The sequence below is a fragment of the Rhinichthys klamathensis genome, unplaced genomic scaffold (assembly GCF_029890125.1).
Source record: "Rhinichthys klamathensis goyatoka isolate OS25496 unplaced genomic scaffold, OSU_Roscu_1.1 h1tg001033l_1, whole genome shotgun sequence".
Taxonomy (NCBI): domain Eukaryota; kingdom Metazoa; phylum Chordata; class Actinopteri; order Cypriniformes; family Leuciscidae; genus Rhinichthys; species Rhinichthys klamathensis.
The window spans coordinates 25,023-42,552 of NW_026607314.1; the positions used below are offsets into that span (position 1 = coordinate 25,023).

General features: G+C 37.4%; 1 protein-coding gene across 1 annotated transcript in view; it reads right to left on the reverse strand.

Moving 5' to 3' along the window:
- Positions 1-7,905: 7,905 nt before the first annotated feature.
- LOC130079384 (ras-related protein Rab-26-like) overlaps positions 7,906-17,530 on the reverse strand; it is a 53,411-nt gene continuing 43,786 nt past the window's right edge. The window contains exons 4-5 of the mRNA XM_056244629.1: positions 15,019-15,085; positions 7,906-7,973 (exon numbers count right to left, since the gene is read on the reverse strand). Of these exons, the coding sequence (XP_056100604.1) occupies positions 7,906-7,973; positions 15,019-15,085 (135 nt within the window). The remainder of the gene's footprint in view (positions 7,974-15,018; positions 15,086-17,530) is intronic.

Consider the following 17,530-nt stretch of genomic DNA (forward strand, 5'->3'; position numbering starts at 1 on the left):
GGTACTAAACTCAGCGTATCGGCTCCTAAACCCAGCGTATCGGCTCCTAAACTCAGCGTATCGGCTCCTAAACTCAGCGTATCGGCTCCTAAACTCAGCGTATCGGCTCCTAAACTCAGCGTATCAGCTCCTAAACTCAGCGTATCGGCTACTAAACCCAGCGTATCGGCTCCTAAACCCAGCGTATGGGCTACTAAACTCAGCGTATCGCTCCTAAACCCAGCGTATGGGCTACTAAACAGCATATCGGCTCGTAAAGTCAGCATATCGGCTCGTAAAGTCAGCGTATCGGCTCGTAAAGTCAGCGTATCGGCTCGTAAACTCAGCGTATCGGCTACTAAACTCAGCGTATCGGCTACTAAACTCAGCGTATCGGCTACTAAACCCAGCGTATCGGCTACTAAACCCAGCGTATCGGCTACTAAACTCAGCGTAGCGGCTCCTAAACTCAGCGTATCGGGTACTAAACTCAGCGTATCGGCTCCTAAACCCAGCGTATCGGCTACTAAACTCAGCGTATCGGCTCCTAAACCCAGCGTATCGGCTACTAAACTCAGCGTATCGGCTACTAAACTCAGCGTATCGGCTCCTAAACTCAGCGTATCGGCTCCTAAACTCAGCGTATCGGCTACTAAACTCAGCGTATCGGCTACTAAACTCAGCGTATCGGCTCCTAAACTCAGCGTATCGGCCACTAAACTCAGCGTATCGGCTACTATACTCAGCGTATCGGCTACTAAACTCAGTGTATCGGCCATTAAACTCAGTGTATCGGCTACTAAACTCAGCGTATCGGCTACTAAACTCAGCGTATCGACTACTAAACTCAGCGTATCGGCTACTAAACTCAGCGTATCGGCTACTAAACTCAGCGTATCGGCTACTAAACTCAGTGTATCGACTACTATACTCAGTGTATCGGCTACTAAACCCAGCGTATCGGCTACTAAACCCAGCGTATCGGCTACTAAACTCAGCGTATCGGCTACCAAACTCGTGTCTGCTTCTGAACTCTTGTTTTGGGTCGGTGTGTAGATCATCTCTTCTTACGCTGCACTTTTACCTGTCGTGGCAGTTAGCAAACGGTGTTGCATTATATATATCAAAATGTAAAGACAAAAGTAATTCATGGCAACCGTTTTCACCTTCAAATAAATAAAAAATGATAACGTCTAATCTTCTATCATCTAAATGAATCTAATCATTGCATTATTGAATGGATTTAATAACTTGTCGTGTTGCTGCTTTAGGTTTTTATCTGATTCACTTGACCTGCAACCAGAAGCAAATGATTATATAAAATGGCTACGTTATAATCAAAGACATTGTCTGTAATTATGCATTCAGGCTGTGCTTTGCTATCAAGGGAAGATTGATCAAAACAATAGCAGCTCAGATTACACACACAAACACACACCGATAATAACCGGATCACAGTCACGGCAGCGAGCGAACGGCACACAGAGGGAAACATTTTCACACAGAAACTCAGCTAAACAGAAATTGAGCTAAACCCCAATCAGGGAATCAGTGACATTACAGATCAGCCTCTGGACTCACTGAGAGAGAGACTGAGACTGGTTGTGTATGTGTGTGTGTGTGTGTGTGTGTGTGTGTGTGTGTGTGTGTTTTGGCTTGCATGACGCCCCTGTGTGTGTGTGTGTGTGTGTGTGTGTGTGTGTGTGTGTGTATGTGTGTGTGTGTGTGTGTGTGTGTGTGTGTGTGTGTGTGTGTGTGTGTGTGTGTGTGTGTGTGTGTGTGTGTGTGTGTGTGTGTGTGTGTGTGTGTGTGTGTGTGTGTGTGTGTGTGTGAGAGAGAGAGAGTGAGAGAGAGAACAAACCTGGAGACTGTGATATGAGAGGAAGATGCAATAGAGCGAGAGTAAATGCCGTTATGTGAGGTGAGAGAGAGGAACTGCAAAGTAGGAAATGCCACAATGTTTCATTAAATATAAAGTGCTAAAAACAGACTAATAGCTGCTGTTAAAATAGGCACAGAAAAACAGAAAATGCAACATTAAAGCTGTGGAATAATCTAAGGTAAACTAGAGCACTGTTTGTGGCCTTAGGATTGATTGGCAAAACACTCAAAATGGCCAACTAGACTCGCCATGAATAAATATATAGTTTACAGGGTGATTTAAGTTAATGAGCAATAATCCATGCGAAGCTGTGCGTTACCATGGCAAAAGAGTGTCATTAAGCACAGCAGGAATCCTGTGCCACTCGTGCTCTTATAAGATCATGGCAACTGCAATATAATGCAATATAATAATTTATTAATAATAATTATAATAATCACAAATAACAAATTATCCTACCATTTATGATCACATGATCCTGAGTGGCGTATCCTCACAATTAATTTAGAAATTGGATGTCATTTATTAGATATGTATTAAATAATTAAACAGAAAAGTTATAATGAATAAATTATTAATTTGAAATAAATAAATAAATACATATTTTACCAAACGCCATACAAAGACAAATTAATTAAATAAAAAAATTAAATGAATCTTAATTACATTTCAATTAATTAATTAATTATGAATTTGAAATAAATTTAAATAAATAAAACAATTATGAATTAGAATAAAATTGAAATTAACCTAATTAAATAAATTAATTATGAATTTGAAATAAATAAATAGTTAAAATCCATACCAAATGCCACACGAAGACAATTTAATTAAATAGAAAATAATATGAATTTTAATTATGTTTAAATAAATAAATAAATAATGGATTTGAATTGAAATAAATAAATGATGGATTTGAATTTAAATGAATGAATGAATGAATGAACGGATGAATGAATGAATGAATGAACGGACGGATGAATGAATGAATGAATGAATGAATGAATGGACGGATGAATGAATGAATGAATGAATGGACGGATGAATGAATGAATGAATGAATGAATGAATGAACGGACGGACGGATGAATGAATGAATGGACGGATGAATGAATGAATGAATGAATGGACGGATGAATGAATGAATGAATGAACGGACGGATGAATGAATGAATGGACGGATGAATGAATGAATGAATGAATGAATGAATGAATGAATGAATGAATGGACGGATGAATGAATGAATGAACGGATGAATGAATGAACGGATGAATGAATGAATGAATGAATGAATGAATGAATGAATGAATGAATGAATGAATGAATGAACGGATGAATGAATGAACGAATGAATGAATGGACGGATGAATGAATGAATGAATGAATGAATGAATGAATGAATGAATGAATGAATGAATGAATGAATGAATAATGGCTTTAGACAGGGTTCATTCAGAATTTTAAATCAAAACTCTATGGAATTATGTAGGAATGCATCAGTGCCGTCAAAATCGAAACAGTGCGATACACTCTTCTGAAATGAATAAACACACACCACGGGCAGTCCAGCCAGTCTGAGTTCAGTCGGTGCCGAGGAACCGTTATCGTGTTTCTCCAGCTTCTGTCTCATGAAGCACAAGTCACTCAGAGCTGTTGGAATAACCGAGAGACATTCACAACACCAGAGCCGGGAGCATGAGTGAGAGAGAGAGAGAGAGAGAGAGAGAGAGAGAGAGAGAGAGAGACGAGGAAGAGCTGGAGGGAGGGATGAATAACAATCCAGAGTTATGAGACTGACTGCAACATGCAATCTTACACACGCCTCAGAACCACAAGCACTCGAACACCTCACACATACAAGGCAGAACCTTCAGGCTGATAGCAGACTCATGCTCACAGTGTTAAATATAGTTCTACATACTCAACATGTGTAGAAACTGGGGGAAAAGTACCATAACCATTGTGCCGTTCACAAAATTAATCATGCAAAAGTTATAATTGTGATGATTATGTCTTACAGCTTATGAAAACCCCAAATTCAAAATCTCAGAAAATTTGAATATTACATGAAATCAATTAAAAAAAGGATTTTAAATACAGAAATGTCGGCCCTCTGAAAAGTATAATCATGCATAATGTATATAGTTACATATACTAAATACATTAGTTTCACCTTTTAATTTGAATTACTGAAATACATGAACTTTTGCATGATATTCTAATCATTTGAGTTTCACCGTAAGTGACACCAGTTCTATTGCATAAAAAAAATACATCCAATATATAAATGCTGTTTTTAGGTCCATGTAACTTCAGTACTAGGGCTAGGTGATAATAAAAATCTCTATAAAAATCTCTATATCCGTTTATATTAGCGGTGCAGATTTCTCAGTGAGTCGTTCTGCAGGTTAGAGTGAGTCATTGAACAACTAATTTAACAGATTTGTTCAAAAGCTGATTCATTCAGGAACGAACCAAGCATCTGCCTTAATGAGTCAATCATTGAATCATTCACTCGATTGATTCATTCAAAACACTGATTCATTCTGGAAAGACTAAGACCGTCTTCATGACTGATTCAATGAATGACTCATTCAACAGATTTGTTCACAAAACTGATTCACTCAGGAACAAATCAAGCGATTGCCTTTATGCGTCAAGTCATTAAATCATTCACTCGATCGATTCATTCAAAACATTGATTAATTCTGGAAAGAAGTAAAGAACTTAAAACTGGAGTGAACCAAAGACAGTCTCAAAAACACGGTTTGAAATCGCTGGTGTTTCTGACGTCACAAACGACCTTGTAACCAATCAGATCAACGTGTGATCGTCAACCAGTGGATCTCTGAGCTGAGGGAGTGAGTGGAGGCGGGGCTCATTTGCATATTCATAGAACCGCGCATACTAAATGAGGCAAGGGTGTCGAGTTACATTCAAGAGATTTTAAGGCATGAAGACATTTTTCAAGGAAAAAACATTTAGATATGTAATTCTGGTGAACAAAGATGAGTTCTAAGTGATAAAATTACAAGTATTGCCAAAAATCCTCGCAATATTGCCAACAACTCATATTATTATCTCTTATCTGTATCTGTGTATGCAAATCACCACTTTTCATCAATTTTAGCCTGATCTAAACTAAAGCCCTCTCTTGTGTGACCTATGCCACAACAATGTTCATCGCCTCACCAAACAATTATCTGTAAATTAGTGAAAGTGGATAAAAAACTTTAATGAGACTCCAGTGAGATTTAGCCAGCGCTCATGATTGACCATGTGGTTGATTCATTAAAGACCTACTTAAGATGCTGATGCAACCATGAGAAATTCATTTCTCCTCCCTTAATCCAATGTAATCCTATTTAGCACTGAATGTGTCAATTATCTGAGCGAGTAATGAACACGGGTCCGCCAGCACTGCAACTCTGCATTACAGACAGCGTGAGCAAACCGAAGCTTATTCAGAGAGACACATGCCTTCACAATAAAGAGAAAACTTAATGCTTGAAACATGGCTGCTTGATGTTTAATATCAGGGAAATTACAAAGCTTATTGTACAGGCTATGCTACTGTTCAAAAGGTCGTTTTTTTTTTCAATAAATTAATACTTTTATTCAACAAGGACGCATTAAATTGATCAAACATGACGGTAAAATTGTGAATAAATATTTCAAATAATAATCCTGAAAAATAAAATATTGGTTTCCACAAAAATCTGAAGCAGCACGACTGTTTTCAACATTGATAATAATCATAAATGTTTCTCGAGCATCAGATCCTCATATTAGAGTGATTTCTGAAGGATCATGTGACACTGAAGACTGGAGTAATGATGCTGAAAATACAGCTTTGATCACAGGAATAAATTACACTTTACTATATATTCACTTAGAAAACAGCTGATTTACATTACAATAATATTTCACAATATTACAGTATTTACTGTATTTTGATTAAATTAATGCAGCCATCTTGAGCACATTTTTAAATATCTTACCGACTCAACTTTTAGTGTACAAGAGTGTTTAGTCAGGTTTATGCCTATAATAACTCTTTCCATGTTTTATTTATTTATTTATTTTTAAATTATAAGTTTCCAGCCAAAGACACTATTTTTTATAATTTTCTCAAAAGTTGCATGGCCCACAAAATATTTTGTTGTATGAATATACAGGTGAAACTCGAAAAATTCAAATATCGTGCAAAAGTTCATTTATTTCAGTAATTCAACTTAAAAGATGAAACTAATATATTATATAGACTCAAAGTGAGATATTTCAAGCCTTTATTTGTTATAATTGTGATGATTATGGCTTACAGCTTATGAAAACCTTTTCACATTCGAATTTTGCATTTGGGGTTTTCATAAGCTGTAAGCCATAATCATCACAATTATAACAAATAAAGGCTTGAAATATCTCACTTTGCATGTAATGAGTCTATATAATATATTAGTTTCACCTTTTAAGTTGAATTACTGGAATAAATGAACTTTTGCATGATATTCTAATTTTTCGAGTTTCACCTGTATAATATATATGAACATTTATTTATTTATTTATTTATTTGCAGTGTGACATGAAGGCTTTGGCTTTCCGAATCTCAGGCTTTTGTTCCTGGTTCGTCACGGTGATTAGCATCAATTTACACCAATTAACCTGAGCAGCAGAGTTGAGGCTTGAGTGCTTCTGTGCAAATGAACAGGTGCTGTGCTGGTGCACACACACACACACACACACACACACACACACACACACACACACACACTCCCTTATGGTTAGGAGTCCGATAGTAGACAAAAGCTTCTTGAGATGTAAATGCATGTGAGTCTGAACCTTTGGTCTGAGGAACTGCACATGTGAACGCGTGACTGAAGTTGATGGTGTTTCTGCATGTCTCATGCGTGCATAAAAGAGAAGAGAGAAATGAGAAATAAACGTGTGTGGGAGTGTGAGGGGGTTGTGTGTTTACACGTTCACATATTAATAAGGATGTTTAAAAGCCTGGGGTGATATCTGTCCCCCTGCGCCTCGGCTAATGGTTATAAATGGTGCAATATTTCACAATTTATTAATAATAATGAGCCTGCAGCTGCAAACCTGTAGGACAGATGGCCTCAATACCTTTGATGCTCAACTCATTAAACTCACATCTCATTTACAAATCATTCGCCCAAAACTTTCTGTCCCCCTTATTCTCCTTCTCTTATAATTACTCCATGTGTTTAGATCGATGTGTATGAAACACACGTACAGTGAAGCAATGCACAGCATATAAGGAGACTTTAAAGTGTGGTTAATAATGTTTTACAGTAACCGTGACAGAAACAGTGCTAATCTGTAATGATTCAGCGAGGTCAACCACAATGATGCATGAATAAATGCTTATACAATGTTCAGGATAAAGCAGAAAGAGCCTGTCATGTTAATGTGTCATTTAATGATAAGCCATTGATATAAACTATAATCTCACAGAGCCAGATCTATATAGTCTATAGTCTCAAATATGTTAAACTATCATAACAGTGTAATCTGTCGACATGATGCCGCTGAATCTCAGATCTTGTGCAAACATTTCCACATCGCTATTATCAGATGCTTTCTGAACTGCTGTTTTCTCGCCACTGTTTATTTTGTTATTGAGAGAAAAATGCGCAGCACATATTTACATATTCATCTATCCGTCGCTCTCAGAAGCGGACGGCGTCGGGATGTTCGTTAACGGTGTATCTCTGCAAAGATATTTCCAACATGTGTTTACTTCTAAGCAAAGAATGAAAAATCAACATCAGGCTATTGAATCACGTTTAGTCTCTTGTACGTTACGTGTGCACGAGAAATACGTTTCTGCTGCAGTTCCCTTTACAGCCACCGGTGTCACTATAAACAACGGTTTCTGAATTCTACAGTTAAAGTGCGAAACAACAGGGAAACTGCTCTTTAAGATGAATGAAAAGTGGCATGCACTCTTGAGTCAATCGAAAGAACACTTTTACACGTTTATAATTACAAAGACACTTTAAAAATGACAGTAAATGAGTCACATGAGTCTTACCTGTATGTTGTCAAAAGAAGCTTTATTTGTCACGTCGTAGAGCAGCAAAAGAGCTGAAAGAGAGACAGGAATGAATGAAGAACAACATCACCTCAGACATTTGATGTCCTTTTGCACTCTTTCTTTACTAGAAGACGAAGGAGTTTGAAAGCATGACTTCTTTGGCCCCACGAGTGTGTGATTTCAAGCCGACCAACGCTTTCAGTGTGTGTGTGTATTTATGGATTCAGTGCTTTATTTAGGGTTCGGGGGAGATGAGTCTGTGAAGGGCAAACATTAAAGGATAATTATCATCTCTGGAGGAGGAAGCAGCGCAGACGGAGGAACACACACACACACAAACACACACACACACACACATGCTTCTATTCAGAATGGAGAAGGTCTGAATGGAAATTTATCAGCTCTTAACAGTGACAGAGTTTCCCTGCAAGGCGCTTTTAATTCTTTGTTTTTTTTTGCAAGACAATAGAGAGTTTTTTCAAGCCGAACGAGTGCGCGTTGAGTGACGGGAGCCAAACCGTGGGAAGAGCGATTGGAAATGACAGCAGTGTGTCGGGGTCCTGTACGATCGTGTGTGTCTGAACCCAACGACACACACATTCAGCCGTGCAGACGGAAATAACTGTTCACGAGCATCTCTAAAGCCAGGTGTTCTCCATTTATAATGCCTGAACAAATACATGTTTCAATGGAAACACAAACCGCTGTAACCTAGAAACATTTACTGCTCGTGGGTGTAATATTGAGTATCAGAGAGACGGGTTTTATATACTGTCAGCCCCTGGTTTGAACACAGATCTGAACTTAAATGGATGTAATTGATGTAATTCAGACCGAAGGTTGGTCTCTTTTTAGATTGCAGATTATTGCAGAAGTGAAATCAGCTTCAAAAAATCAAATGGTGAAACTCGAAAAATTAGAATATCGTGCAAAAGTTAATTTATTTCAGTAATTCAACTTAAAAAGTGAAACTAATATATTATATAGACTCATTACATGCAAAGTGAGATATTTCAAGCCTTTATTTGTTATAATTTTGATGATTATGGCTTACAGCTTATGAAAACCCCAAATTAAAAATGAGAATATTGTGAAAAGGTTTTCATAAGCTGTAAGCCATAATCATCAAAATTATAACAAATAAAGGCTTGAAATATCTCACTTTGCATGTAATGAGTCTATATAATATATTAGTTTCACCTTTTTATTACTGAAATAAATTAACTTTTGCACGATATTCTAATTTTTCGAGTTTCTGTAAGTTTATACTGTAAGGTAAATGCACTAAACTTTTTTTTTAGATTTTACAACATAATTTGGAGACCCTAAAGTTATTATAAAATAAAATCAAAGCCATGTGTGCAACCAACAATTTAAGTTGAAAAGATTGCACAGATTGCATTGTAAAAGCCATTTAAAAAGTAAATAAATGGAAAATCCTCACTTTTGAAACAGCCATAATTTTGTACGCATGAAGCTTGAATGTTTTACTGTGTCACTAAAGGCAGAAATATACTTCATGTACTGTGATGTCTGTTCTTCCCCTACAGTAAATGTCAGTATAACATATTAAAAAGCTGGAACAAAAGAACAGAAAATGCATATTGGCCTGAATAAACAACTAAACTGGAGCAGGGAAACAAAGACTCTTCACAAAGTGTCTTTTCAGAGCCGAGTTCGACTGACATGTGAGTGGCGCTACAATAATCACTGCAATTAACAATCATTATGTCAAAACCATTTCACAAGCCCATTATTATCTTGCTCTCAAAACCCTATCCACAAAAATGATCATTTATTACTGACCCATGGGAGAGAAAGCAGACGAGTGAGCCGTAACACACAGCTCAACCAAACCACAGCACTTTTAACTCGGAAAGCCTTTTAATCACTGATATTAGCTGTGCATTTGGTTTGTAAGGTGGAAAATCAATTTAGGTAAATAAGACAGCATTGAGACAGCTCACTTGTTTAAACGAATGAACCTCATGCATCATTGATTTTATATGAATGGGTTTCAAATCTCCTCTCAAGAGCGTCTGTGTCGTTTCCCTTCACATTGTTTGTGTGTTTTATCTGATGAATAGTATATGAAAATACTGTAGATCTGGTGATAGTGCAGGTAAAAATCGTAATTTCTCATCCAGATTTCGCTAAAACATTTCTAGGTCACATTTCACCCTACAGCCAAAATAAATCATGTTTTAAATCAAGAAAATGAAGCCTATTTTTAGGACCACCCACCCAATTATCATTACCCGTCATTTTTATGAGCATTTTATTCCCATTATCCTCAATGGGAATTCCAGTTTTTCTGCTGGTGTTAATGTTAGCAACCAAAAGAAAAGACTTTGTAACTAATCAGGTCAACGAGTGATTCTACATCCTTTAATCACTGAATACCTAAAGTTAAAGTCCCCCTGTAGTCGATCATTTTATCCCTTAAATCTCATCTTTGATCACCAAAATGAAAAAAAAAATTATTCATGCCTTAAAATATCTTGAATGTAACTCGACACCCTTGCCTCATTTAGTATGCGCGGCTCTATGAATATGCAAATGAGCCCCGCCTCCACTCACTCCCTCAGCTCAGAGATCCACTGGTTGACGATCACACGTTGATCTGATTGGTTACAAGTTCGTTTGTGACGTCAGAAACACCAGCGATTTCAAACCGTGTTTTTGAGACTGTCTTTGGTTCACTGCAGTTTTAAGCAGAAAATACTCAGCAATGCTGTCGACTTATGAACTTACACATGGTGTGTCTTAAAGCGTATTAAAAACACATATAAACAACATTAAAAGCTGGATTTACGCCACAGCGGGACTTCTGGTCCTAAAAACAGAGATTATTTTTAAAACAAAATATCTTATTTCTTTCATGTTTTGGGGATGAAATTTGACTTGGACACATGAGATACAATTAATAACAACAAATGATGGAATAATGTTTGTATCAGACCAGGGTCAGGATTCAATGGAGCTTATAAGGCAATAGGCACTAACATATTAAAAAAAGCTGCTTTTAATATTTATAACAAATTACACAAGCAAGTCATATGTCAGCACGATTGCAAAAGTGATATTGATTTTATGTTTATTACTTATAAAGCACATTAATATTTAATATTTTTGATCTGCCTGCACTGACACCATTTTATGAGAACACGATGACATCACTGTTTTCTCCAGAGCGGCTGTATATATAAATGAACTAAATTAATAACTTTTTACAACAGAAATGAACCATCACATTAATCTGGATTATGACACTGTTTTCTTCTAGATCTGCTGTACAACAGAAACCATCTTTGTTGCATTGTTAAAGCTGTTTTGAAACACTCTGTATTGTAAAAAGCTCTATCTAAATATAAATAAAGCTGACTTGACTATTAATAAGCAGTGATTAGGAGTTTATTGAGGCAAGATTCATAGTTAATAGTGCGAATTAACCCTAATCTAAAGCGTATACTTCAAAGAATACCATACCGTAATAATAATAAAAAAGGTTGCATTTCAGAAGCTCATGATAATTCTAATGTATTTAAATGCATTCCTCTCCCAGATCTCCTGTGAAGGTGTGCTTTCCTCTGATCTGCAGTGTGTGTTGCAGTGCCACGTCTCTCGGTGAGCTGGACGACACACAGGCACAGATGGGAGAGGCAGTGTGTGGGCGTCCGTCAGGAGTACAGTAGTCTCTTCTACACACTGATTCACTCAGACTAATAAAACACAGCATACATGCAGGACAATACGAGAGCCGCCATCCCTAATGTCTACGCCACGGACGATGTGATTATGGGTTTGCATGCACATGTTTGCATGTGACAAGCTCTTCAGGGGAAAATGTTGGCTGCATAAAAGTGTGCATTTATTTAAACATCAATCAAACGTCAAAGAGCATGCTGAGTGTGTGTGTGTGTGTGTGTGTGCATCAGAACCTCATTTAAAAAGGTCATAATAGCTGCTGTTTATGATCCAATCAGTCTCGTTTGAAAGTAAGAACGTGGGCTGGTGTGGGTGGGTCGCACATGCTCTCGGAAAGCGTTTTTTTTGCTTAAGCATCACTGAAAAATTAACAATGCACTGAAACGGGAACGCAAAACAGCGACTCTGCCTACAGGAACATGCATTTTGTCATGACTGTTTGTCATTTGGTTCTGCTTTAGATGGTCGATACTTTAGCACTGAGTGCCTCTTTCTGTTCCAGGTTGGTTGAAATGGCTGAAACACAAGCACGAATGCAAGCTTACATCATTTAAATTCAGTAGTGCAACTCTGATAAGATACATATGTTTGGTACAGTATATTATATATTCAAGAGATATTTACTGTATGCTGCTGAACACGTCTTGTTACTGCAGGATTTGCACACAAAAGTCCCTTTGCATAATGTTTTCTACACGAAAGACTGCAGGAGTTTAAAGAGGACCCTTTAAACTGTGTTATCCCCTTTTACAAGGTCTTCATTTTTTTTTCCTGGGCTCTACTAGAACAGGTTTTCCTGCTTGAATGTTGATTATTCTCCTCATATTCCCCATTGTTGCGGCTCCTCTCTTCCCAGTCTGTCAGTAACGCTCTGTTTACTTCCTGTCTCTATGAAGCCCCTCCTTCTGAAAAGCACACTGTGCTCTGATTGGTCGGCTGGAGCAGTGTGTTGTGATTGGTCGAGCGCTTCGAGTGTGTTTGGGAAATGTCCTGCCCCTAATTACCATAACCGCCAGTTTAACACACTACTAACTAACTCAACCAGGCCCCGCCCCTTTATTCTGCGCATTAATTATTATATTGAGGAATATTGTGACGTGTTCGTTCCCGGGAGAAACTCAAGACTACAGTTGAGGCGTTTCAGAGAGTAAAAAAAGTAAAACACTTGGTTTAATGTTCTAAAACAACCGAATTTCTCTCACATTATTTCATGTCATCAACATGCCGAAAAAACAAAACTTTTATGTTTGGCATTTTCTCTCCCATAGAGAAATTAGAAGGTACAAAAAAACCAACAAAAAAAACATTTGCACTTTATGGATGACTTTACGGATAGTACTGATGTCTACAGGGAAGTTGATGAACCCAGATTACAAACGCAATATTCTTTATATGCTTTACGCTTATCCTAAAAGTGTTGTTTTGGATTATGATGTTGTTGTTTTGGCAATAAATGATGTTTATGACATGCTAGTCGCATATATGAGTGATTCTCAACTGGTCTATTCTGAAAGGGTCGTGGACAGCAGGAGAAAAGCAGCGCTGAATGCAACTGATAAATGCAGCTAAAAATATAATCATGTGGACGGCACAATAAATGCCTTTTAGAAAAACGTTTCTTTTGTAACATCAAATTCATTAAGCATGTTTGCATTAGACAGATGCATGACCTCGTGACCTCAGAAAATACATCAGAAATGGGTTCAAATCACACTTCTGCTGTTGCATTTACACTCTTTCAATGTTGTCATTGATATTCAATTGAAATTATTTTTCCCTTTCAAATATAAATACGTCAACACAACTCACAAATCACACTTCTGCTGTTCTTTATGCATTCACAACATTTCTGTTTTCTCATTCATTTGTAGCATGTCAGGTTGTGTTGTGTTTATGCAGGTCATAATTCATAATAATACATTTGTAGAGGCATTTTAGTTTATTCGTATGATAAACCGATGGGACGCCACTTAATGTAAAATCTAAACAAAACTAGTTGAGAATCTGAAAAGTGAAGGAGAAACAGAGAGAGCAAAATAGAGCGTCAAATGTGCCATTTTTAGAGTTATATTAATAAAAGCATTAACTCAGTCACAGCAGGAGTTTAGACAGAGAAACACTGCCAAACTTTTGCAACACTTTCTTAATCTGTTTTTGTAGTTGTTGCTGTCTTGTTTTCCATAACAAATCATGAAGACATCAAAATTAGGCACATTTTTCTCACCTCATTTGCATCTTAATTCCCTTGTTTTATTAATCATACCCTCATTTTATCAAATCTTGGCCATGCATTCAAAATGACTTCCCTCATTTTAATAAATCGTGGCCACAATGTACTAATTCGTCCCATTGTTTCAGTAAAAGGGGTTTTAAAAGTTCGTTTAAAAGGTCATTATTGTAATAGAATAGGTTAGCATGCTTTAGGGCCAGATTTACTGACAGCCGGCGCCAGCTCAAACCCTCTCTTGGCATTTAAAAACTACTGTCAGGATCTACTAAAGACACACAGTGAAATATTTCCGCTGAAAAGGCATGGACAGGGTTATTTTTTGCATATGCATTTGTAGGAGTTTCCCTTTTGAGACGCAAAATTATGTGAGGGGAGTATTTAAATGATCATGCACAGTGATTTACTAAGGTTTGCGCTCGTCGATTTACTGGTATTCGCGCCATTATTTAAACCAGACGCTAATTTACGCTGGGAAACGGTAGATTGTGTTGGTCATTAAGGAAATGATCCGGCTGCGTCTCTGCTCTTTCATTTGTGCGTCGTCAGTAAATCACGCCCTGAACTTTTATGGGATTGCGCTCTCACGCTAATTTAGTAAATCCTGTTTAGTAAATCTGGCCCTTTATGTTCAAAAAACACCTTATTTTTCACACAGCTCCTGTGAAACACTCTGATTTCTACAAAGCCCCTCCCTCTGAAAAGCTCAGAGTGCTCTGATTGGCCAGCTGACCCAGTGCGTTGTGATTGGCCAAACAATATATATAACACGCCTTACCATAATCATTGGGTGGAGGCTAATTTGCATATTCATAGAACCGCGTATACTAAATGAGGCAAGGGTGTCGAGTTACATTCAAGATATTTTAAGACATGAAGAATTTTTGGTTATTTTGGTGATCAAAGATTAATTTTAAGGGATACCATTATTGACTGCAGGGGGACTTTAATAACACCGTATCATATCTGAACATATGGATGATCACGCCAATCGATTGGAATGAACTGGAGCAGATCTTTTCACAGTGGTAAGTTTACACCGATTAATTTCATAATTTTGAAATTAATTTCATAATTTTCATTCATTTCTAAATTCCATCCATTTTTGGAAGGCCAAACAAAGTGGATTTGCTTTCACATTTAAGTAAAGTGCAACTCACCATGTGCGTCTCGGTAGTAGGCGTGTGTCACACTCCTGAACCGCTCCTGTCCCGCCGTGTCCCAGATCTACAGAGCAAGAGGAGACACACACTTAACCTGCTTCATTCACACACTCATCTCACACACACACACACACACACATCAGATCTGAGTCGAGAAGCAGAGCAGCGCTTTAATTATGTGTGTTAATGACGCGAGGCAGAACACAAGCATGAGGATTTATGGCTGAGGTCAAGACCTATTACACAGTCCCTGTCCTGATAAGAGCAGCCTGTCACACACACACACACACACACACACACACACACGGCGACCTGTCGGAACGGTCGTGTTTCACACTGATGAAGCTGATGTGCAAGACATGAATCCTGATGAGCAGGACAGCCTGACATTAATAAAGCCTGGGAGATAATGCACACACACACACACACACACACACACACACACAGTACTAAATAAATGAAAATTTTGCCATTATGAACGCATTTCCATGTCTTTTTTAAATCTGTATGAGTTTCTTTCTTCAAAATGACTCACAGACTCTTTGTGTGATGAACAGACTGTCATGCAATAGACTCACTTTGTATTTTTTGCATAATTATTTTATTTTTCAATACACACTACTGTTGCTCTTATTTAACTGAAGAGTGTAACTGCTCTTCATAGGCTGGGTATTGTATGACGGATTTATAGCTTTTTTGTTTATATATTATATATTATATTATATATTATTTATATAATATATTAATGTATTTTAATACCATGTACACACACTCTCACACACACAATCAAACAAACACACACACACTCGCACACACACACTTACACTCAGAAACATACACACACAGACAAATACACACTTACACTCAGACACATACACACACAGACACACATACACACATTCACTCACACACTCTGTCTCTCTCTCTCTCTCACACACACACACACACTCATTCCTATCCACAATAATTAACGACCTCAGAAAAGCATCTACTGTATTCTCTGATATGAACGTGGTTATTCAGCGTCTGTCTGGTTTAATAAAACACACAGTGGAGTGAGTGTGTCTCGTCCTGCTGCTAATGGAGCGTTAATGATTAATGACAGCCTCGTTAAACTCTCATTACAGCTGATCCTCCAGATGCACATTCAGTGTTTACTTACTCAATATTAGCCAGAGGAAGCAAAGCAACATCCAAACGCATCGCCGTACTATTCAAAACAGCAGATATCATAGAGATGTGATAATTAAACCATCCAACTACTCAAGGGTTTGAAGTGATCATATAAATGCCGACAGATCGTAACAAATCGAAAAGCTTGATTTTAGACAAAAAAACAAAAACTTTTTTTGCAGTTTAAAGGCCAGTTTAGATCAGAAAGAAGTTCTGTTCTGGTTTGTAGTGTATGGAAGCAAATAAGAGACATAACTATTTGAAATTTAACAGCCACTGAATACTTAGTTTTGAAATATTTTATTTTGAAAAACATTTATCTGAATTTATTTCCTCTGAATTCACCCCTTTGAAATTATTTTACTTTGGAAACCATGTATCTGAATTTATTTGTTTATTTGTTTTGTTTAAAAACCTGAATATCGATTTTAATATTTTTCAATGCTCACAAATTCAGATCAACTTACAGAAAAAAAAAAATCAACTTACAGAATTTCAGATAAAATAGATTCAGGTTGATCAAATTCGACTGCTCAAATTCAGATCGAAAAATTCAAGTTAAATATTCACATGGTAACATCCGGGCTACCCAGGATAGGCCACGCCCACACCGGGGGGAAAGCAATCCAACCGTCTCTATTGATTTGCATTGCGAGAGGCTGCCTCCTTGTCATTTATGACACAAAAAACAAAACAATGTCTAAAAGCTGTTGTGTGACAAGGTGTACAGCAAACAAGCAAAATAACCCAGAAATTATTTTTTATACGCTGTCGACCCCAAAAACGGTTTGTTTTTCAGGACATAAGAGTGGATCAATTGAGAAAGAGCGCAACTATTTCTCGAACTACTCTGAGAGAACTACGCCCAGCCTCCCCATATAGCACTGGAACGCGACATGATATTGTAAAAAAAAAAAAAATTCATAATTTTAACCATGTCGATTGCTTATTTCACCACCCTATGTGAACCTGAGAAGAGGAGATATATTAAATGTACCCATTCTTCCTGCTGATGCTTCACGTCTTATTGCCTGAAGCCTATCTACTTTTGTCTCCTTAAAGGCTGGCTTTACCGGTTCGGAAGCTTATAAAACTGTATTTCTGTTGTGTGTTTTTTTTAGCTTATTTGCTGAACACCTTGTCACACAGCAGCTTTTATGCATTTTTCTGTCTTTTGTTATATGTTATTATAAGGAGGCAGCCTCTCGCAATGCAAAGTCAATGGAGACGGTTGGATTGCTTCGCCCCGCTGTGGGCGTGGCTTAAATACCCTCTGTCTCTACACAGGCTCAGCTGTTTTTCCTATCCTGGGTAGCCCGGATGTTACCATGTGAAT